This window comes from Mesoplodon bidens (genome assembly GCF_964165515.1).
Source record: "Mesoplodon bidens genome assembly, chromosome: 5".
NCBI lineage: Eukaryota > Metazoa > Chordata > Mammalia > Artiodactyla > Ziphiidae > Mesoplodon > Mesoplodon bidens.
Genome location: NC_138161.1, coordinates 115409588 through 115433705, shown reverse-complemented (window position 1 = coordinate 115433705; position 24118 = coordinate 115409588). Strand labels below are relative to the sequence as shown.

The following is a 24118-nucleotide window of genomic DNA, read 5'->3' as shown; positions in this document are numbered from 1 at the left end:
CAATTTACAGAGCACTGTGCCAGCCAGACAACACGTGCCCTCCAGTCTGATCCAGCCAGGAGCTCCCAATTTGCCACCTCTGACCTAAGGCAGCAGGTAAAGATGGCAGGGTGGCCAAGAGAAGATGCTGATGTCAATTTCTTCAGCCACTGCCACCAGGATGTGGTGTGAATGCAGATCCACTCTTCCTTAGTCCAGGAGAGCAGTTCCTATTTTATAGGGGTTAACAAGCAGATGCAAATAATTTTTAAAAAATCCGTGTTGCAGGGAATCTTCATTTAAATGGCATTGAAGTTTGACAGGAAGAGCCTTAGTTTCACAGGAAGGAACCCCGTGATTGCTTCCTTGGGGCACAAGTTTGGTGGGGACGTGTCTCCCCAAGTAGGAAGACCCTATGACTTTGTCACCTCCATGTCTGGAGGCCTCAAATTGGCACCTGGAATTGTGCATACATGTCAGAGGTGCTTAAAAACATATTGAATTCATTTTGCTGACCACTTTCAGCTTGCAGATTTCACTTTTAAAGACATTTAAAAAAATCTCTCATGTAAAATACCTGGTTCCCTCAGGTCTAAGCCATGGGGCAGAGGAAGAGAAGACAAAGGAAGCACCATGAATTAAAGTTTTGTCTGGGGACTTCCCTGGTGGTCCAGTGGATAAGACTCTGAGCTTCCAGTGCAGGGATCCCTGGTCGGGGAACTAGATCCCACATGAACGCCACAACTAAGAGTCCACATGCTACAACTAAAAGATCCCATGTGCCGCAACTAAGACCTGGTGCAGCCAAAATAAAAAAAATAAATAAACAAATATTAAAAAAAATAAAATAAAGTCTCGTCATGTGCTGGTAATTCTGTAAATACCATTTTATTTAATCTCCACCTCTCTGATCGGGAGGCACCGGTGTGATTACCCTTATTGTACAGGAAGGATATTAATGTTCAGCTTGTCTAAAGTCAGCTCACAAAGGGTTCAGCTGGGATTTGAACCCAGTTAAGATATCATTTTTGTCATTGCAGCTCTCCAGGAGCCCCACCAAAAGAAGAGATTTCCACTGCACCTCTGTTTCCTGGAGGCCCCCAGTGTCAGGAATAAAACCGGTGTGATCCTTGCAGACCAGGTGAGCTGGACCCCACTTGCTATGGCAGGGAAGTGTATTGAGGCCATAGGAAAGGTCTTCCAAAGAGTTTTGTTCAACCCTTGGGTAACCTGGATCCCTATTTCCAAGTACAACAGAGAGTCGAACTGTCAGGGTTTTCCCTTTAAAATCCGTATGTTCTAAAAAAATGATAATTTATTATCTTCCCAGCCCAAACTTCTATAGCATAGGTGCCAATTAATGGTGTCATCCAGTCCCTCAAACTGGAAAGTTTGGAATCATCTTTGACTCTTTCCCCTCCTTCCCTCCCTCCCTCCCTCCCTCTCTTCCTCCAGATCTTACCAACCACCAGGTTCCATTAGTCTCAGGTCCATTCCCATCTTTCTATCCCTTGATTCAGGGATGGATCATCACTCCCTGGAACTATTTTAACAGCCCCTGCCTCACCCCCTTATGCCCACCCTTCCCGTTTGATCCAGCTTAGATCCCATGAGCCACCATTAAATCCCTACACCTGCTGTCACCCATGATTCCCTCACCCCTCTTCCCCACCACTGTGGGAACCCAACATAATCCCAGCCCTGGTGAAATCTCGCGTTCTTACTACTTTCCACCTGTATGCTGATGCTGAAGTTGGGTAGGCAAAACCATTCATCCTGTGATGAGTGGTCTCATTGAGAATCTCCAGCCACAGATGGGTCCTCAGTGCAGCCTGACAATTAGAATATATTCCCCTGGGCACTCACTTCCCAGCTCTCCTGGATAGCCATTCACATCTCTCCTCTAACCGCCAGGGTTGCTCCAATGCCCCCCATGCCCCCCTTATTCACAGCCGATGACCTTGCTCACAATTTCACTGAGAAAAGGGCAGTAACCAGAAGAGGCATCCTCATCTCCCAGCCTAACTCTCTTGCTTTCTCTCCCACCAAGCTCCTGGGACCCCTACACATGCTTCAGGCGCTGGAGTGCTCTTCCCCAAAGGGACGGGGGGTTTGCTCTCTCATTTCTTTGGGGTCTTGACTCAAACTGCCCTTCTCAGGGAGCCTTCTCCATAACCACAACAGCACCCCTCTTTCTCTGTCCATCCCCTACTTGGCCCTTGGCCCTGATCACCCTGACCTATTATACATTTATCTCCATGACAGCAGAGAGGTAGTGTCTTTTGTTCATAGTGATACCTTGGCCTCTGGTATAGTGTCTAAAACATACTAAGTACTCAGTTAATATTTGTTGGATGAATAAATGGACAAACGAGTGAACAGCATCTCATTGTCTATGGTCTGTAGTTCAAAGGTTGAGCCTGTCACTCATGGCCCTTGAGGACCTGCCCCAGACTCTACTTTAGGCTTCATCCCCTGCCCCTTCCACTTCCCACTGTCCCTCCTGGGTCCCAAGTTGACATGGTCTCTCTCTCTGCTATTCCTGACCGGTCCACCCCCTCCATGATTTCCCCATGTTATTGCCTATCTGGGAAGCCCTTTTTTTCTTTCTTTGGCAAAATCCTCCTCCCTTGTTTGAGGAAATTCTGTTTATTATTCAAGGCCCAGTGTCATCTTCTCTGTAAAACCACGCTGGCCCTTGTAGGCAGAAGATGGGATGACCTCTGTGTTCCCATAGAGTGTGACACAGCCCTTTACAGCAGCCAGGAGGGAAAGGGCTGCTCCTTCAGCCAGGTGAATGGTCAGCACTATCCCTCATTCTGCCCTAAACTCCATCCAAGCTCCCTGAGGTCAGCAGACCTCCTTACTTCCTCTCAGGCCTCCACTCCTGGGTGTTCATGAGTTTGGGGGAAAAGGTCACGTTTCTCTTTTCACAAAAAAGGCCGAGAACATTTTAAACACAGTTAGAGACCCTCTCTTCACCCGAAGACAGGAATGTGAGGTCCCTTGAACATGGCAGGATTTTCTTTGCGTGTTTATTAAATAAACCCAAGTTTCTTTCCACACCTATGGAAATAGAAACATCCCCAAATGCTCACTCCAACTGGGGGACTAAATAAGGAGAGGGTCTCCCTTTGCTGGACACTTGCTTGCTTTATAATTCAGGGAGGAGGAGGCTTGATGATAAATGTGTGACACCAGTGAGGAGGTGGGGTTACAAAAGGAGAGGTTGACATTAATCCCATGAAAGAAACCAGATCATGACAAATAAGGACCCAATATGGAGAAATATGTAAACCTAGGTTCATCCTGCCAGATACCTTTTTCCTCCTTCTTTCTAAATGTCAGCCCACTGTGCTCTGTGGCAACTGGGGCAGCACAGGGGCTGTGATTTTCATCAAGGAAGATTTTCAGCTTGAGGAAGTGGAGGGGCAGGGAACAAACACATATTTCCCCCCAGTTTAACCACACTACAAGGAGATAGTAAAAATAAATTGAACAGTGTGGACAAAGAATGTTGCAGCCATCAAGTCATCAGCCCTGCTGGCGAACCCTGAGGGCATTCAGGATGGAGAAAACCAGGGTACTGGCCCTAGATAGTTACTATGCACATCTAAGGAATAATTTCAATGAGCCCAGACACTTGCATCTTCACATACATAGAAAAGCATGAAAATCATTAACTTGAGATGTCTGTTTTTGTGATTAGCAGTCATCTTTTGATGTTTGGCTACATGTTTCCCCCCACCCCCAGCAAAAACTTTTAAATGTCCTGGCTTCCCCCACCTCTTTGGAGCAGTTCCTTCAGAGCTGCCTGAGAGGCTGCCTCCCGGGCTATAGTCCTCAGGACGTTCCCCAAATAAAACATAACTCGCAACTTTCAGGCTGTGCATTTTTCTTCAGTGGACAACAGGGAGTATGTCTCCTAGTAAAGCAGTCCTCAGGATTCTGCTAAGACGTTGGCCATCCCCACTTTGCCCACATCACGCACCATGTGATCAGGCTGCCAAAAATCACAGCTCTGGTACAGGTGTGCCCCCCACCACTCGGGACCTCCCAAAGCCTGGCAAGCAGAGGCGTGTTCTCGGAAACCACATCACACACAAGGCACTAAAAAGCTGACTGTTTCTCCAAAGGGGCAATGTTATAACTGGGTGATGAATTCTTCATAGGAATTGACAAAATATAGATCCCAGGAAATAACCATACATAAGCAGCACCTTATCTAATGATCTCAATCACTTAAATTATTAAATTATATTTAAAGTCTTTTGAAATGGACAAAAATGTACTGTGCCCCAAATACTCCACCAATGGGGTCTTGGGAGAGGTGATGAATCTTTTGAGTGAAGGAGGCAGTGGAACATTTATGGAAATAAAAATGGATAACTCAAACTGGAGGATATGTTTCCTCTAGCTCAGTGGTTCTCAAACTTTTTGTTGCTAGTACTTCTTTATATTTTTTTAAGCCATTGAAGATCTCAAAGAGCTGTTGTTTATGTGGTTGAATCTACAGGTGGTTACTGTGTAGAAATTAAAACAATTTTTAAAACTTTTTAAATTAATTCATCTAAAAATAACAACACATTCACTACATGTTAACATAAATATCATAATTTTATGAAAAATAACTCATTTCCAAAATGAAAAATAAAATTGTTTCCAAAACAAAACAAATAGTGAGAAGGGCATTGTTTTACATTTTTGCACATCTCTTTAACAGGTGGCTTTAGCAAGACGAAGCTGGATGCTCGTATCTTCTGCATTCACTCTGTTGTATCATGTGTCATGTAACTTCTGGGAAACTCCAGTGAATACTTGTAAGAGAATGAGAGTGGGAAAAGCAAGTCTTGTCTAGTATTTGTCTAAAACTAGTTTTGATCTCATGGGCATCCTGAAAGTTCTCAGAGAACTTCAGAAGTCTCCAGCCCATACCTTTAGAACCACTCATCTAGATCAATATGGCAGCTAAAATAAATACTAAGCATTTGCTTGGGTTACGAGCCACTTACATGGCTTGCCTTCTTAGTATGTGAGGTAGTCAGAAGTATAAGATTGCCCCATTTCCTGCCCCCTGCTGTACATATTCCTGTAAAATGTGGGAACTTGTAAATATGATGGGACAGTCACCACCATGATTAGGTTGTGAATATGGCACAGGTGACTTTATTCTGTGTGGACCTGACCTAATCAAGTGAATCCTTAAAAGGGACTGGGCTTTTCCTGAAGAGTAGATTGTAGTGTGAGATGGACTCAACCCAAGGAAATTCTCTGCTGCTGGCTTTGAAGATGGAGGGGGGCATGTGGCAAGGAATTCAGGTTGGCCCTTGGCTGAGAGCAAGGAAATGGGGACCTTAGTCCTACAACCACAAGGAACTGAATTCAGCCAGCAACCTGAATGAGCTTGGAAGGACTTTTTCCTCAGAGCCTTCAGAAAGGAATGCAGCCTGATCAACACCCTGGTTCAGTCTGGGAGACTCTGAGCAGAGAAGCTAGTCACACCCTGCCTCAACGTCAGGCAAGCTAGTCACACCCTGCCTCAACATCAGGCCTACAGAACTGTGAGGTAATGAACAAATGCTGTTTTAAGCCACTAAATTTGTGGTAGCAACAGAAAACTAATACAGTATGCATTATTTTAAATTTATTTTAGAATTACACAAATAATCATAAATACATCCTCCTTGTAAAAAATGAAAACATTATCGAGAGATTAAAAGTTCCCTTTGCCATGCCCAACCCCATCCTAGCCAATCTTGGGCCCCTCCATACTGCCTTTTCCAGGGCTAGCCACTCTTTGTTGGGTATGAATCTTCCTTCCAGACCCTTTTCTATGCATTGATGTGCATATGTATGTGTCAATAGAAATATATAGTACTGCTATGGTTTATTTATTTTCCTTATTTTAACTTTAGAACATCATGCTATAGCTGGCCCAGGTCTTCTAAAAATAAAACAACAGAAGTCTACAGTGATATTCAGTGTTCAGGAGCAGTTTCCCTACATCCCATAAAGGCATTTTTTTTAAAGAGACTACATTTTATTTATGTATTTATTTTTATTATTATTATTATTTTTGGCTGTGTTGGGTCTTCGTTGTTGCACGGGGGCTTTCTCTAGTTTTGGCGAGCAGGGGCTACTCTTCTTTGCAGTTCACGGGCTTCTCTTGTTGCGGAGCATGGGCTCTAGGCACGTGCGCTTCAGTAGTTGCAGCATGCAGACTCAGTAGTTGTGGCTCGCGGGCTCTAGAGCGCAGGCTCAGTAGTTGTGGCGCATGGGCTTAGTTGCTCCTTGGCATGTGGGATCTTCCTGGACCAGGGATCAAAACCGTGTCCCCTGCATTGGCAGGCGGATTCTTAACCACTGCGCTATCAGGGAAGTCCCCCCATAAAGGCATTTTGAACCATCCTATTGCTCTTAGATCTAAGCTTAAACAGTAATGTAATTTGGAGGCTGTTGTTTGAATGGTGATGATGAGGTTCCACCACTTGGGAAGCATTTAGAATCAGGGCTGACCTCACTTGTTTTCAACCTCTGTCTCAGTCTGTGACTCTTAACGGCCATCTTGACCCTGCCTTCATCGATCCCTGGAAGATGAAAAGCAACTATGTCTTTAGCAGGGAACTTGAGAACATCTCACAAAGAACTGCTGACTTTCACTTGATTTAAAGAACAGTGAACAGGTGTGACCTGTTCACAACCAAACCCATGGTGTACACCTGTGTTACCTCCAGGAGACAAGCAAGCTCCTGTGATGGTGGACCACAGTGCCAGAGTGTATAGGGTGGAGCCTTGCCCAAGGAGTAACCCCCCCCAACTTAGCTTTTGATAAAACCATCATAAGCACGTTTCCCAAGGTTGGCTTTAATGACAGGCTCTCGGGAAGAAGCTCCTTTCTCAAGCAAGTCTGCCCTCCGAACTCACAGAGCCCACAGGCCACAAGCTTCTGTGTAGAAAGTGTGTATGCTCTGCATTTTTGTAGTGAAGGACACATTAGCAATGGCCAGTGGCAATGTCCTTGCTTGCTTTGCTAAGGTCATCTGACCTTCTGCTCTCCTGACATCACAGTGGCCCTGCCATTTCATAAAAGCACAAACATTCCCCTTATTCTTTGGCTTTTTGTGATGTTGAATTTGCCAGGCAAGTTCTGGCTCTCTGCTCGTTCAGGGTGGGCAGGAAACCTCACCAGTTCACAAATCCTTGGATGGCGCGTGCCCATGAACAGGGGTTGCACTCGCATCTCCTTGAGAAGGGTCTACTGGCAGGCACCCACTCACCACACACATCCCTGATCAATGGATTTTCCATGCTTCCTGCCTCTTCAGGTAGGACCATCCCGCAACTGTGAAAGCACAGGAGCTTGCGTATGGAGCTCTGCTCAATGGGGACCACAGCCTTTGGGCAAGGAATCCACGCAAGGAGCTGCAGCTGGCTCCCTTCTTTGTTCTTTTGTGTCTATGTAAGCATGTTTCAGTTCCCTTTTCTGGGGAAATCTTCAGGTACACACATTTCCCCAGGTTAACCCAAGGGGACAAAAGCGCTTTGAGTGTACACAGGGGTTTGAGTGAGTCTTGAAACTGGTCCAGGGTCACTGAGTACAAGCTTCTAAAGGTGCCTTCAGATGGTGGGAATACCCCAAACTTTCCTTGCATGCAGTCAATTGCCTTAGCAGAGGAGGGAGGGAGAGAAAAGCACCCTGACACCAGGCGGCCGACGTTGGGCAAATTGTGATCTAGTCGGGCTGCTATGGTAAAGGGGGGTGAGGGCTCCCCCATTTCACCACCCTCACGTGTTCCGGGAGTGAGGTTTTGTGACGGAGCCCCAGCTATCCCGGCCGGCCGGCCGGCCAGGTCTAGAGTCGGGGCCGCGCAGAGCCGGCGGGCTGGGGGCGGAGCGGGCGGCGCTGCGCTGACGGCCACGGCGGAGAGGGGGCGACCGCGCCCACTTCCTCCTGAGCTGGGCCCGGGAACCCGCGGCGGCGAGCGGCGCCTTCTGAGGGCGCCGGGCGGTGGCCAGACGGCTCCGGCCCAGTCTGCGGCCGCCACCCCCGCGCTCCCAAGTCCGCCCGCCCGCATGGACGCGGCGCCGAAGCGGAGCCGTCCGGAGGAGCCGGCCGAGCTGCCGCCGCCAGCCCGGGACTCGGAGGAAGAGGAGGAGGGGATGGAGCCGGGGCTGGAGGAGGAGGAAGAGGTGGACCCCCGGATCCAGGTAGGGCGCGCGGGGGTGCACAAGGACCCCGGCATCTGCACTGAGTCCACCTCGCAGCCGCCTCCCCCACCCCCCACCGGTGCTTGAGCCCGGGGGAGGTGGCAGCGTAAGTCCGGGGCTGGAGGAGAGGGTCTGAGAACCCGGTTTCCCCCGGTTCCTGGGAGGCTGCGGTGCCCGCGTGGACGCAGCCTGACTCTATCGCCGGGATTCCCCGGCAGGATCCGGGGGTCGCAGCAGCGTGCCCAGCGCTGCGGGCGGTTGCGCAACAAAGAGGAAAGGGGGCGGGGGCGCCACGCCGGCGTCTGGGTACCCGGCCGGGCTCGCGGCGCCGCGGGCTTTGCACAACCTCCGGGCTCCGGGAGCCGGGCCGGCCGCTTAGGCGCGGGCTCCCGGGGCGGTGGGCGTCGTCGGCCCCTGCAGGTGGGCGGCCACCCGTGCCTGGGGGTCGGAGCCTCCTGCTGGCAGAGGTGCCCGGCCTGAGCCATCTCCTTTCTCCTCTGATTCATTGTTAGCAAACCGAAGGGCTTATTGTCACCACTGGCTCAGCTCTCCGCTTGGCCTCAAACGGTTTAAAACCCAGCTTTCCCTCCATATGAGGTCGGGTGTGAACAGAAATCTGGGACAAGCGGTGCGCATAGCTGACGCGCGAGAAGGCAAGAGGGTTGGCCCGGTTCCTGTGCCTCCATTTCTCTGGGAGATGATTAAAAACGATTTCCAAGCCGAGATCTCGGAGTGACAGCTTAACCTCTTCACCCTCCAAGCAAAAAGGACATCACACAGCTTTCGAAGACCCGTTTTTCTACCCTTTCCATAAAGCTGTTTTTTATTTATTTATTATTTTAAATATTGCTTTTCAGCATGTGCTGCAGTTTCTGGAGACTTAATTGGTTTTTAAGCTCGCAGATCAATTAAAAGCTCATTTAACTCAGCTGTTGCATTTAAATGAATTGTTTTGGCAGGTTAGCAAGATAAAAATCAGGTGGAAAAATCTTTGCATTAGGAATTCTATTAAAATCAGTTCGGGCTACTCAATTTTGTTTTCTTGGCAGGGGAATTCTGTTCACAAGGTCCTTTGTTTGCTGAGTAGAATGAGTTAACTTCACGCTGGGCACTTTTTTTTTAACAAAATGTCAGTGTGTAAATGTTTATTTAAAGGATCAGGATTAAAGCTAGTTTTAGTTGTTTGTTTTGTAAAACAGCCAGGTAGGTTGAATAACTGGCAGTTTGAAAAGACTTTTCATTCCTACAGAAAAATACTCAACCATGGATGAGATAATGCCAGAATTGTATCCTTGATTTAAATTATTTCATTGGGTTTATACTTTAGGCTTGGCTTTGTTTTCTTTTATTATCTTTTCTGCAAAATCCTTGCTCTAAAGCAGAAAGCATTGTTTTGATTCAGCCTCTAAACCATTTGTAACAGGTGGGTTTACCTGAAGGCACATACCTGGAATAGATAATTGACCTTCTAAGAGAAGACAAATTCCTAGGACCTTAAAGTCATTTTCAAAAAGACCACCATCAAGAAAAAGGTTTCAGAAATGCTGACATTCATTTGTTCTTCCAGCCAAGGCTCAACTGTTTTCCTTGAGAATTACCACTGAGTCGTTCCTCTTCCTACAAATTGTGCCAGAGTAATTTGCAGGTACTGGGGCTGAGTCATACTGGCAACAAAAGACAAATCCCTGAATCTTTTCTCTGTCCCTTTTCTTCATCAGGGAGAACTGGAGAAGTTAAATCAATCCACGGATGATATAAACAGACGGGAGACTGAACTTGAGGTACGGAAAGCTGGGTCTCTTTTCTCAGTGAAGTGGCGTCTGTCCCGCTGACCCCAGGCTGGTTCATTTTGTTTTAATAGCTGGAGGGTGGTTGCTGGCATTCCGTCCTCGAAGTTGAGCAACAGCCTGCTGCTGCCTGACAGAATAAATTACACCACTGAGGCCAGCTTGTGGGTGGAACACGTGTGGATCCAGTTTCACGTGGTTTTCATCATGGAAGCTCCGAGGGGCCCAAACCAAGGGCATTACACACGCTTAAGCCCTAAAGTTAATGTGTCTGTGGAAAAGTTAAAAGGACTGAGGGGAAAAGTAGCTGTGCTCTTTAATGGACAAGAATGAATGAGCTCACAAAATCTTTTAAATATTTTAGGGCAGCTCCTTACACTGGTACTTGGAAATATTGTGTGTTTCCTCTGAAAGACTTAGACTTGTTTGACTTTCTGGCCCTAATCATTCACCCCCCCTTCCACTCCCCTGCTTTTTTTTTCTTTATTGTCTGCTTGTGCACAGAATATAATGATTTTAATGGTACCGAAAAGCTGTTTAGACTGGGAAGGGCTTTCCTGCTGGGAAGAATCTTGGGAGCCGAGAACTTGATTTGAATTTCATGAGCATCTTCCAACCTGAGTGTAAACAGATTAGCATTCTTCACAGCTCCCACTTAGTCCGCATCCCTTTTCAGCACTGGTTGGTTTTACCATCCATCAAATTTGAACAACCCCTGCTTTTGTCTGAGGGCTGTGGGAGGACCCGTTTCTGTAGCAGGAGGAATGGTAGGGAAGGTCAGCGGAAGGGGCAGGACACCGCTGGTCCCTAGAGTGAGGGGGTGGGAGATAGGAATGTAATCTTACCAGCAACACCCTGGCAACCTTGATTTCTGCCTGCTTGTCGAGGCCCTGGAGGTACTGTGGCCCAGAGGGTTAAAGCTAGTTTTCTGAGCTGTGTGTGAAGCGTTCTTGCTCTGTTCTGATTACAGGTGTCTGTGAACACACTTCTCCCCCAGGTGAAGTACAATCTGTGTGTTTAAATTTTTTCACTTACGATGAATCAAGTTTCTTCGTTGGGCAATTGAAATCTCTCAGAATCTCGCATTTGTAATACATTCAACAACAAAACCCCTACCATTTCTGTCAGGATTTGGCATTTCCAAAGTGCTTTTTACAAGCTTTATCTCCTTCCTGCCTGTCACAGCAGGCCAGAGCTGTGCTGTCCAGGATGGCAGCCTTTTGCCACATGTGGCTATTTGAATTTAAACTTAAATTAATTACAGTTAAATAAGATTAAATTTCACTTCCTCAGTCACAGTAGCCACGTTTCGAGGGCCCAGTAGGCACTGTAATGGACAGATCAGAAAAGACTCCCATCATCATAGAAAGTTCTACTGGACACTGTGGGCCTGGCAGGTAGGGACCGGCAGGGACCACCTCTTCTTCAGGGAAGGACACGGAAGCACAGCGTCCTCACAGTTCAGCGACATGGCAGAGCCTGGTCATTTTCCAGGTCCCCTCCAGCTCTTGTATTCTATCCCAAATATGAGCAGACAACTTAGAAATCGTTTTTTTTTTTTTTTTTTTGCAAAGTACTGGTTTATTCATTCAACACATATCTGTAGACCTGCTCGATACTGGCCCCTGTTATGGTGGTGCTCCCCTTCTGAGGGCACAATTGTTTCATCTCTTAACTCTTTTCAGCCTTGATTTCTGAGCCCTCTTTTGGAACACACTTAGGTCTTTGTGTGTCACAGGAAGCCACGGGACAGGTGTTTCCTGCCTGCCTCTGGAGAGTATTAGCCAGTAGCCGAGAGAGGTGGTCAGGGCTGGCCTGTGTCACTGGCTGCCCTTTCCATGGCATTATTATAACCCAGGTGTACTCAGACAAGTATAGTGCCAAGCTCTGTACGTCATGAAAACTTCCTAGCAGCCACGCTCAAAAGCAACAGGAAACAGGTGAAGTTAATTTTAATCTAGTTCCTTTAACCCAGAATGTCCAAGATACAGTAATTTCAATATGGAATCAATACAATCATGAATGAGATGTTTTACGTATATTTTTGTACCAAGTCTTGGAAATCTTGTGCATCTGTTACACCTAGAGCACGTCTCACTTTGGACCAGCCACGTTTCAAGTGCACAGGAGGTGCACGTGGCCCTGGGCCACAGTGGGCGTCTAATCTGTGGGGTTTCAGCCTCCTTGCAGGCTCTCTGGATGCTTGTCATGATCCCAGAACCCGCCAGGGACCTTGTGGCCATGTGTGCGGTGGGCTGTGTCCCTTCAGACGGGCACTGGCCGCCCACCTTGTGTTAGGCACTGTGGCCCCTGCAGATACAGGTAGATATGGGTACAAGACAGAGGCTTTGCCTCTGGGAGTTGACGTTTCAGGTTGGGGTGAGGCGCGGAGGGTTGGCTAGTACTTACTGATTGTGATGAGTCCAGTAGAAGAGTGATGCGACAGACGACACCTGAGCAGAAGCCTGCTGAGCAAGGGGGCCCGTGTGTGGAGTGGCGGATGGAGAGAGCAGGGGGGATGATGGCGGGGGCGGGGAGGGGATGCCAGAGGACGCGGGGCAGGAAGCAGCCACCTTAGTATATGATCACTTGGCCTTATTCGTGGTAGTTTTCACTAAGGTCGCCGTGAGCCTTGAATTAGTGAATACTGAGCCGTGGCTCCCAAGGGAGATGTTGTGACCAGCGGCTTTCGGGAACTTAAACCTCATTAGGCTCCTGTGAGCCTCTGGTCCCAACACCTTCATCCACTGATCAGTACGTAACCGTGTGTTACGTGTGTTTTTGTTGAAAGACACCTTACTTAATGCGTATTGTTGGTTGAACGTGGCCATCAGCACCATGGCTCAGCCTGATCGAAGCTCATTTAACGCGTGTTTTCTCCATAATGCTCACCACAGCTTTCCTGGGCTTAGGACACTAGCCAGCACTTCAGCACTAGGCTTGGGGGCTGTTTTAAACGGCCAAATCACCAACACAAAGCACAAAAGTGCGGAAAGCGTGGCACTAAATGGACTGTGTAAAGGATGTTTGTTTACAGCATGAGAGCTGGACCAGGGTGGCGGGCGTCTGTTCATCCTCCCTGGAAGCAGGCACGTCAGGCTACTGGAGTTTCTTGCCACTCTGTGCAGGTCCACAAATGACTGCAGAGCAGCACGGTATTGATTTTGGCATCAGTTTTAGTGAGTAAGCAGATTCACAAATTTGGGATCCACAAATAATGAGGACTGACTGTATATAATTCGCAGCCACTAAGGGAGGGTCTTTTGCTGTCTGCATTTCCTTTCCTTTGCTTTTTGATTATGGTCTGCAGGGCCCAACACCCCTCCTGACTGTGAGTGATTAAAGCAGATTGGCGACCCCAATGTTCATAGCACTATTTACAATATCCAAGATACGGAAGCAACCTAAGTGTTCATTGACAGATGAATGGATAAAGAAGATGCGGTACATATACACAGTGGAATATTACTCAGCCATAAAAAATGAAATAATGCCATTTACAGCAAAATGGATAGATTTGGACGACATTATGCTAAGTGAAATAAGGCAGACAAACACTGTATGATAGTGCTTATATGTGGAATCTAAAAAATACAACCAACTAGTGAATATAACATAAAAGAAACGACTCACAGATATAGAAACAAACTAGTGGTTACCAGTACAAAGTATTGGGTGTAAGAGAGGCTCAAGGATGTATTGTACAACACGGAGAAAATAACCAATATTTGGTAATAACTGTAAATGGAAAGTATCCTTTCCAAATTGTATAAAAAAATTGAAAAAACAACGAATTGGTGACCAGTTTGTGGCGCAGTTGCCTCTGGGCAGCCGCAGCTGAGGTGTCAGCTGGGATTCGCCCTTGGATCCCATTCCGTGTCTCGGCAGTTTAAATGGGAGATGACCAAAGGTGTCTGATGGCTGGCCTGTTGTCAGGCAGACAGCTGCCCCTTCCCATGACCACGGTTTGCCTCTGACCTTGTCTGGATGGCATGGTATCCCCTTGGCACTCTGATCTGTGTTGAGAGAGCCAGCCTTTTCAAGCTGTTGAAGGGAGTAACCTTTTAACCAGAGAGGCTCTTGGATATAAGCCTGATGTTTCAAGTTAAGAAAGCACATGTATTTTCCCACAGGCGCATTGGTTAGTCAGCTTTAATTATTAACTCATGGAGTTGAGTTATTTCTTGAGCATCTACTATTTGCTTCTGTGAAAGCCCATCTGGAGGGAGCGAGCCTCGGGGCCTTGTGTGGGAAGGGCGTTCCAGCAGCGGGAACAGCCAGTGCTAAGGTGAGAGAGAGAGAGGCTTGGCCCAGCCCAGGACCAGCCAGGGGGGGCAGTGCGCTGGGGGTGGGGAGAACGATGGATGGAGAGAGATAAACAGGTCATTCAGTGCCCAGCAGCCCTGCCAGGTGGGGCAGTCAAGGTAAATGTGCTGATGCCCTTTTACAATGCGTACCCAATAGAGCGATCTCTTCTCAAACGTTTGTTAAAACAAGAGGCAGCACAGAGAATTTCTAAATCATTTTAATCAAGATTTGTAATAGTCCATGCCAGTTATTTATTTTTTACTATGATGTGTAGTGTTTTTGTATTCCCCCTGCTCCCTCTGAAGGCGGGCTGTTCTAGGGTGTGAAATGGTCCAGGAGGAGGGGGAAGGACACAGCCAGGCCTAGCTGTCCACAGACAGCTTTCCTGGCTCTGAGTAATCACAAGCCGACTTTTCCACCCTGTCCTTCCCTGGGGGGAGGGAAGGGAGGTTGATTGTAAACGGCCGTGCGCTTCCCCTCAGTGCTTGGGTGAGGGCGGTTTGAAAAGCATTTGATTCTGGACATCTGTGTTCCTCAGACTCGCATAAGGCCTGCACCCAGAATCTGCCTTTGCCCCTGCCAGAAACCAGCAAACATTTTCTCTTAAATTAAAAAAAAAAAAAAAAAGAAAGAAAGAAATTAAAAAGAAGACTGTCCTGAGCTTGGAAACCCGGGGGAGGGGGTGGGGGAGGGGGTGAATTGGGAGCAGCCTGGACTCGCTTGTAATGAATTTTTCACACAAGTCAGGGGGAGAGAGATTCTTTTCTGAGAGGACACTGCCGTCACATCTTAGCACTTTCCCCTTGAAGAGAGTGTGTGTGTGTGTGTGTGTGTGTGTGTGTGTGAAGAGAGAGAGAGTGTGTGTGTGTGTGTGTGTGTGTGTGTGTGTGTGGTGCATGAGTGAGGCTGGGATCTCTTTTCTAGCCAGGTTAGATCTAGTTTGAGGAAACAGTGGCCTGGAGGCGTTCATGGAACCGGCACTGAGGGCCCCCTGCGGGCTGAGTCCTGTGTGGGGTTCTCACCTTGCGGGGGTGGGGGGGCGGTGAGGGGGTCCTGGATTCAAGCCTTGGCCACAGAGCGAGGGACCCGGGCAGGGTCTTGGGAGCCGGAGGACGCTTTGCTGCAATAGGGGGTATTGGAGTCGAGGCCTTGCAGCCTGTGCAGTGCTAGGGGTGGGAGCATTGTTGATGGGACCCTTTGTTCATTGGCTGGTTGTAAAGATCAACACACTTGAGGTCTTTACTGGGCCTCCTGGGCCCCTGAGCTGGGGCTACTTCTGTCCCCACAGCTCTGACCTGAAGTTTGGCCATTGGAATAGTAGGCCTTAGGGCTTCCTGCTTGGGTGGTGGTCCCCACACTGCTGCTTGGATGTTGGGGGACAGTGACTTTTGACGCAGCAGTTGCACTTGTAAGAATTTATTCTAAGGGGTTAACTGGGCAAGGATGCAGGTCCAACAGTGCTCACTACAGCATTGTTTAAAAATGTTGGAAAAATTGTGAGTCTGCGTGACTGTCAGTAGGGGGTTGAGGAAATAAATGAATACCAAGCCCAGGCGTTAGCTAAGAGAATCCAGGCTTTTAGATGATGACACAGCTTGTTATTAACCTAGAAAGGCATCTGAATGGAAAACAGGTTCCAAAAGCTTGGAGTCATGATTTAGACTCATGATGCTATTCTAAAATATATGTTTATATGCATAAAAATATCAGGAAAGGATTACATGCCAGTTATATCTGGTGAGAGTTGAGTAAGACGTATTCTCTTTCTACTTTTCTATATTTTCTGAATTATTTGCACTGAATTGTATTACTTTAGAGTCAAGGGGGAAAAAACCCAAAGTCATGGGGAAGGGGTGGGTGGAGGGACGTCTTGGCATCAGGTGACGTAGTTAGAACCCGAGCTCTGCTGACTTTTGGGGGCACTTGCCCCTTTGGAGCCTGAGTCCCCTTGTCTGTGAACTGTCGTAGTTATTCTTCCTGGGTGGCCTGGGGGACAGGAGGAGACACTGTGTGAGGGAGGGCTTTGCTAGCTGCACAGCCTGGGTGAGGGAGAGGCTTCCTGCGTGCGGGGATGGCAGCGAGCGCCGGGGACCGCCGGATGCAGAGAAAGTTCCATCGAGATGTGCATTGGAGCCAGGCCCACCGCAGCTCTGCCCTCTTCCCCTCAGGCCCTGCCATGACGTCTCTTTGTCAGAGACCGGCTCTGGGCAACGGGCCAGAGAGAGGGCTCGTAAGGCTAGGATTACAGCAGGGTGGACTCTGCAGTCTCTGGAGCAACAGGGCTTTGCTCTGTGGCTGGTCTGCAGGGTGTGGAAATCGGTTGTTTCCCTGCATGAGCCCTGCTGTGTTAGGCTGTCTTCTCCTGGGATTTGCCTGGCACATAATGGGTGCTCAGTAGATGTTTGAGTGGATGAATGTCCACAGGTTACCCCTTCGTGGCTGTGTGACCTTGGGCAAGTTACTTAATGTCTCTGGGCCTCAGTTTCCTCATTCCACTGCTGGTGCGTAGTAAGCCACGAATAAACATCATTGCTGCTGTTACTGCAGCAGGGCAGGTGAGGGCCGCAGCGTGGTGGGTACTTGCAGGAAGGACTTGTGTGCATCCTGGAATGTCTTTTCTGCTTGTTTTTGTCTGCTGTTCAATAATAATGATAGCTAATGATAATAACAACAATAATAATAAATGCCTACCATGTACCAGACCCTGTTCTAAGCACTTTGCATAAAGTCACTGAATGCTCAGCACGACTTTCTGTGGTAGATACTATCATCCCCATTTTGCTGATAACAAAACTGAGGCCTGGAGTTCAAGTGTCTTGCTCTCGAGGAGTTGCCCAACTGTGCTGTTGACATCGTCTATTGACGTTCTTTGTTGTGGGGGGCTGTCTTGCCCACTGTAGGAGGGTTAGCAGCCTCGACTCACTAAAGGCCAGTCAACCCCACCCCCACCCCCCAGTTGTGACAGACAAGCATGTCTCCAGACTTGCAAGTGTCCCAGGGGAGGGGGGCAGAGTTGCCCCTGGTGGTGAACCAGTGCCCTAGAGTAGTGCCATAAAAGTGTGGTCTTTGCATCACGGGACCAAGCTGGAATTGCAGAGTCTTGGGCCCCACCCAGACCTGATGACTCAGAATCTCTCCAGGGGTGGGGGGGAGGCGGGGCGGGGGGGGTGGTGGCGGTGCCCAGGAGTCTGTCCTCACCGGCACTGGCAGCCTCACGCATATCCATTAGGCTGTGTTCTGGTCATTTGTGTATTTGGTTCCCCCAAGGGACTAGGCCCCTGGAGGGAGGGGCTTGGCCTCCCCATCTTTGTGCCCTAGTATCTCATGCGGTGCCTGCACACAGGGGTACGATGAATGTCGGAATGAATGGCTGGAGTTTGTGGTTAGAACCAAACACCTTGTGGACTCGTGGCTCTTGGCGTTGCCATACACAGTGTCCTGCAAAACCGGCAGGTCCCTTTTCCCTAGTGCCTGCTCTGGAAATGCACTGGTCCCTGGGCTTTCCTTAGGCAGGGCCAACCCTGGGCACAATGGCAACACTGCTAAAGCACAACCTGTGACCTCCTTCCCCTCCCCTAAGCCCTCACTCCCAGAGGTCTTAGCTCATGGAGGTATAAGATTCTGCCCTGCTTGGAGATGCCAGGGTTTGAAGAGTGTTTTGCATTAAAATAGGACGACATGTGTAGTTGTGGACCCATGGCCATGATCTATTTAGTGGAAAAAAAATCTAGTGGGGGAAAGTATATGTAAAAGCATATATACATACAGTAAAAGAACATGTATATTTAACAGAAAAAATGTCTAGAACAGAGATATTCATAGTGTGGTCCACAGGCTGTGATCTGCTTGTTACCAGTTAAGGTGAAGTACGTAGAGAAATTGAGAGTAAGACTTTAGAAATTCTTCTCTTTAGCAGTTTGACATTTCTGTGACATCCAAGTGGCTTTTCACTTTTCTAGTTTATTTTTGTTGTATTCTACAGAAGTGTTGATTCATGTTGGTTGGTGATGGAGTAGAGGGATGCATTACCACAGAGTCTGAGAAGTATGTACCCTCAGATGTTACTAGTGGGTAGTGCTGGTCGCTAAGAATGCTGGTGAGTTTAATTTTTCATTTCTTGATGTTTTCTGAATTATTTGCAATGACCATATTTTATCATTTTCATAGGCAGGGCATGAGGGTGGAGAACAAAGCACTATTATAAAAAGATGTCTTTATGAGTCAAAGAGATGAATGTCTTTGGAAGGAATTTTAGGAACGATGAAGGCTGCTGGGAAAAAACTTTCAGATTGGTAGTCCCTGCCCTAATTGTAGATAAACGCAGATGTTGGTGGGTTTGCTTGCTGAATTACTGTATTGTTAAACTCTCATGTGGTAATTCACGGAGCGATGAAAAGTGCCTTAAAGGCATTTTAGAATTGTCTGCAGTCAAGAGACCCTCATTTATGAAAATACAAAACAATCACCAAGATAGAACAGTGGAAAACATTCCAAATATTAAGAATATTTAGATATTCAAACTTAGTTACTATATGGATTTGAGTAGTAGCATCCTTTCTACATGGATAAAGACTTGTGGGCACATATAAGTGGGCGTCATTCACTGTAGTCACTTAGGCAAAATGATATTAGTGTGGGCTGTTGGCTAGAATATAGAAATAACTGTCAATATTGAAATGGAGTCTACTGCTTTAAAAAAATCAGATGTGTCTTTCTTTTAAAGACCAGTGAGATAGTATGTAAACTTTCCTGGCCCCTTAGCTGGCACCATTGTTGGAACACAGGCCATTGCTGTTGTAGTACAGTGACATGACTGTGTCCCCATGTTTATCCGGGATACCTTCCCTCTGACTCCAGGGTGTCTAGCGGTGTCCCCGCCTCAAAAGAAGACAGGCTCTGAGGGTTGGCGGATCCATTGTTGTCCCCACGGTTGATAGAATCTTCAGATACCCTTGTTGGCAGAGAGCTGTGGTCCCTGTGGGCTGCAGCCTTTTAATATTGAGCTGTTATTTTTCCTTCTGAGCGTTTATGATAGGAGCTTTGAACATAGCGGTGTATTTGTATGTGTGTCGGCTGGATGAATTAAACATCTACTGAACCTCATCCTTTGGCAGCATCCCCGGTATCTTCGCCCAGCCCTCCTTTCCGAGAGTTACTTAATCTGCCTGTCGCCACATGGATGCTTCTAACAGTAGAGACTGTATCCCTTTTATGCAACACATCTTAACCAAGAGTCTGACGATAATTTGCAAATTTGCAAAAGCACTCTTAGAGAGCTCAGAGAATCAGCCTCTTTCATTTCCTTAAAGGAAGATGGAAAACAATTTCATTCTATTTTTGCCTGACTTTTTTCCTTTGCTGTGTTTTGCTGGAATATCCAAGAGATATTAATGTTTGCTCTGACAGAAAGAAACTTCCAGCAGGGAGACAATGACAGGAACATCCGCTGTTTATTCTCACTGCAGCCAAACCCACTTAATGTAAACGCATACTCTGTGGCATCAGACTCACCCGAAGCATGATGAACGGGGTTCGGGTATGTTCGTCCACCTGACCCTTTTGTTGCCAACACGCAAAAGACTTCAGCTTCATTCTGATAAGATATGAAACCTGCAGATTTGATGTTCTCTTCCCTGGTTTTTGGATTTTTTTTTAAAAAATTATTTTTGGCTGCGTTGGGTCTTCATTGCTGCGCGCAGCCTTTCTCTACTTGCGGCGAGCAGGGGCTACTCTTTTGTTGCATTGCACAGGATTCTCATTGCGGTGGCTTCTCTTGTTGCAGAGCATGGGCTGTAAGTGTGCAGGCTTCAGTAGTTGCAGCACAGGGCTCAGTAGTTGCAGCACGCAGGCTCAGTAGTTGCAGCACACAGGCCCTAGAGTGCACGGGCTTCAGTAGTTGTGGCACGCGGGCTCAGTAGTTGTGGCTTGCGGACTCTAGAGCGCAGGTTCTGTAGTTGTGGCGCATGGGCTTAGTTGCTCCGTGGCATGTGGGATCTTCCCAGACCAGGGATCGAACCTGTGTCCCCTGCATTGGCAGGCGGATTCTTAACCACTGTGCCACCAGGGGAGTACCAGCTTTTGGGAAGAAGAGATGAAACGAAGATGTCCTTCCTTGTGGTTCTGGTTGCTATTTCTACCTAATGAATTACCCCCCAAACTACTTTACCCCAAATCAGATGCTTTATTTTGCTCATGATTTGTTGGGTCGGGAATTTGGAGAGGGCTCTGCAGGATGGTTCTCGCTGGAGGAGTCTCGAGCAGTTGCAGGCAGATTTTGGTGGGGCTGGGGTAGGGTGCTCATCCGAATGCCCCACAGGACTGGATGTCCGAGGAGGCCCACTCCTGTGTCTGGCCATGGATACTGGCTCTTGGCTGGGGGCTCAGCTGGTCAGTGGTCAGTGTTTACATCCGACCGTCCCAGCACGGCGGTCCCAGTTACTCTGACCTCCTCATGGTGCCTGGCTCCCCGCAGTGGGCATCCCAAGATGACCAGGTGGGAGCATCCCAGCTTTGGAAGTCCCATAGCAGCACTTCTGTGGTATTCTGCTGGTCCAAGCAGCCATGAGCCTGCCCAGGTTCAAGAGGAGATGGCCCAGATGCCATCTCTTGATGGGAGCAGTCCTAAAGCATTTCCAGCCCTGTTTTAGAATGGCCACACTCCTGGTGGTGATACAGAGACTGACTCGTTCTGAGGCCCACAGGATGTCCGTTTGGTTCGTGAACAGCCACATTTCACAGTGCCTTGCCGAACTGCTTTAACAGTTAACCAGCCAGCAGAGCAAGGACTTTGATTTGTACTGCCAATAACCCTTAAACTAGCCAGCGACAACTAAAGCAAGAGGGAGCAGTTTTGAGCAAGGACTTTGATTCGTACTGTCAGTAAACCTTAAACTAGCCAGCAACAATTAAAGCAAGAGGGAACAGTTTTGAGCAGTGCTATGGGTCTTGCGATAGGGAATTCTTTGCTTTGCCTGTTTCTTAAAAATGTTGTCTGAGAGAATATTATGCCGTGGCTTCAATGCCTATTACAGAAAATTAGTGGAGCCTAGAGTCCCCAAAGTACAGTAGCTAAAGTACAAACACTTTATAAATTCAGGGGGAAGGTTCTTAAGCTCCTTGGATAGCTCTTGAGCGCTGCTTTCTTTCCCTGCCACGGGTTTTGCTAGCGTCCCCACTGCAGAAATAGGATCCTGGTATTGCATGCATTTGCTGGAAATTGGATCCACTCCCCAAGTTGGAACTTGTTCAAGCAAATCATACTTTGATGCTGTGAACCTTGGGATCAAAAAAGCATAGGAAAACTTGTTTTGGAGCTACTAGAGGAAAAGCATGGGCTTGGGAGTTCAGGAGAGCTAGGTTTGAATTCTCCCCCTGCCTCTTCATAAGCTGTGCAGTCTTGGCAAGGTTTTTAGCTTTTCTGGGTTTTTCATTTCCTGCTGTCTAAAGTGGGAAGAGCAATACCTATCTTGCAGGGTTGTTAAGGATTAAATAAGGTCATGGCTGTAAAGTGCCTGGCACAGTACCTAGCATACAAAACGTTCAGCCAGCTTCGGTCCTTCCCTTTCTAACCATTGCTATTTATTGAATAACAACACCTGCGTAAAAGTCACGATTATTTATCAAAAGCATTGTGCTAAGTGGTTTGTATAGTTTATCCTGTTAGTTCTCAAAACTAACACAATGTCTTGAGGACATTGATGAGACATGGAGATTGAACCAGTTCTCACGGGTCACATGGCCAATGGGATGAGGACCCAAGATTTGAATCCAGGAGTCTGAGGCTGGAGCCCATGCCCTGAAGTAGTTTTTAATATGTGTGTTTGTGGGTGTGGAGGCTCTATCTTCTGAGGTCCTCACCGAGACTGGTGAGATCAAAGAATGCTGATCTAGAACATAGGGGACCAAGTTTTCAGTCTTTGCCCTGACACTCGCCAAATACACATCCTTGGGAGAGGCTTCAGTTTCCTCCTTTGTGAAATGGCAGCCTCTCAGCTAAATGATGGGCAGTGGCTTTTCCAGCCCTGATATTGAATGACCGAGATTTAAAAAAAAAATTATTTTATTGAAGTATGGTTGATTTACAATGTTGTGTTAATTTCTGCTGTATAGCAAAGTGATTCAGTTATACATATATATGTATTCTTTTTCATATTCTTTTCCATTATGGTTTATCACAGGATATTGAATATAGTTCTCTGTGCTGTACAGTAGGACCTTGTTGTTTATCCATTCTCTATATAATAGTTTGCATCTGCTAATCCTACACTCCCAATCCATCCCTCCCCCATACCCCCTTGGCAACCACAAGTCTGTTCTCTATGTTTGTGAGTCCTCACAAATTTTTGTAGATAAGTTCATTTGTGTCATATTTTAGATTCCACATGTAAGTGATACCATATGGTATTTGTCTTTCTCTGTCTGACTTTCTTCACTTAGTATAATCTCTAGGTCCATCCATGTTGCTACAAATGGCATTATTTCATTCTTCTTTATGGCTGAGTAGTATTACATTGTATATATGTACCATGTCGTCTTTATCCATTCATCTGTCGATGGACATTTAGGTTGTTTCCATGTCTTGGCTATTGTGAATAGTGCTGCTATGAACATTGGGGTGCATGTACCTTTTTGAATTACAGTTTTGTCCAGCTATATGCCCAGGAGTGGGATTGTTGGATCATATGGCAGCTCTATTTTCAGTTTAAAAAAATTATTTATTTACTTGGCTACGCTGGGTCTTAGTTGCGACATGCGGGATCTTTGTTGCCGCGTGCAGGATCTTCATTGTGGCATGCGGAATCTTTAGTTGCGGCACGCGGGATCTTTTTTAGTTGCGGCATTCAGGATGTTTAGTTGTGGCATGCGGGATCTTTAGTTGCAGCATGTGGGATCTTTAGTTGTGGCATGCGGGATCTAGTTCCCTGACCAGGGATTGAACCCGGGCCCCCTGCATTGGGAGCGCAGAGTCTTAACCATTGGACTACCAGCGAAGTCCCTATTTTCAGTTTTTTGAAGAACCTTCATACTGTTTTCCATAGTGGCTGCACCAGTTTACTGGAATGATTGAGAGTTTGATTTGAATCTAGCCACATGCTGAATGAGCTGAGTCCCCCTCAGTCTTGATGATGGGGAAATACAAAACATTGGTCAATCTGTGCTGCAGCCAACTTAAAGTTTGATCTTTATTGAAGCAGTACTTGCACATAGTTGAAGAAAAGCCCCTGAGAAAATGAAAGTCCTCTGCCTCATTCCTTCCCACCCCCAGTTCTGCTAGAAGCAGCCACTTTTCCTGTTTTTAGCCACTTCTTCTGTGTTCTTCCGTGTCTCTTAAACCAATGGCAGTGGATTTTTACTTTGTTTCCTTTGCATCCTTTGTCCTACGTTCTTTCCGTTCTGTTTGGTGAGCTGCAGTCAGAAGGAAGGTCCTCCAAGAGGAGCAAGGCAGCAGCTTGCCTGGAGTGCTGGGAGGGGGGTGCGTGCTTTCCACAGAGGCCTCACTGCCTGGTCCCTCGAGCTTCCCTAGGCCGGGCCGTGAACTCACCATTGCCCTATGCTGACACTCATGTTAATTATAAAACAGACCTTGTATTGCATAGCTGCTTGATGGGTGGCTGAAACATCACCCCTGATAAATGTTCTCATTAATTGTATGATCCGTCTAAAATCTAATACATGCACATTTTTTTTAATAGGAAGGCCTATTTTATTTTATTTATTTATTTTGGCTGCATTGGGTCTTTGCTGCTGCGTGCAGGCTTTCTCTAGTTGCGGCAGGCAACGGCTACTCTTTGTCGCAGTGTGCAGGCTTCTCATTGCAGTGGCTTCTCTTGTTGCAG

The 24118-nt window shown here is 47.3% G+C and overlaps 1 protein-coding gene across 1 annotated transcript in view; it reads left to right on the top strand.

Annotated features, from left to right (window-relative positions):
- Window positions 1–7927: 7927 nt before the first annotated feature.
- Window positions 7928–24118, top strand: part of SH3BP5 (SH3 domain binding protein 5) — an 81112-nt gene continuing 64921 nt past the window's right edge. The window contains exons 1-2 of the mRNA XM_081234686.1: window positions 7928–8187; window positions 9906–9968. Coding sequence (XP_081090812.1) covers window positions 8053–8187; window positions 9906–9968 — 198 coding nt within the window. The 5' untranslated portion in view covers window positions 7928–8052. The remainder of the gene's footprint in view (window positions 8188–9905; window positions 9969–24118) is intronic.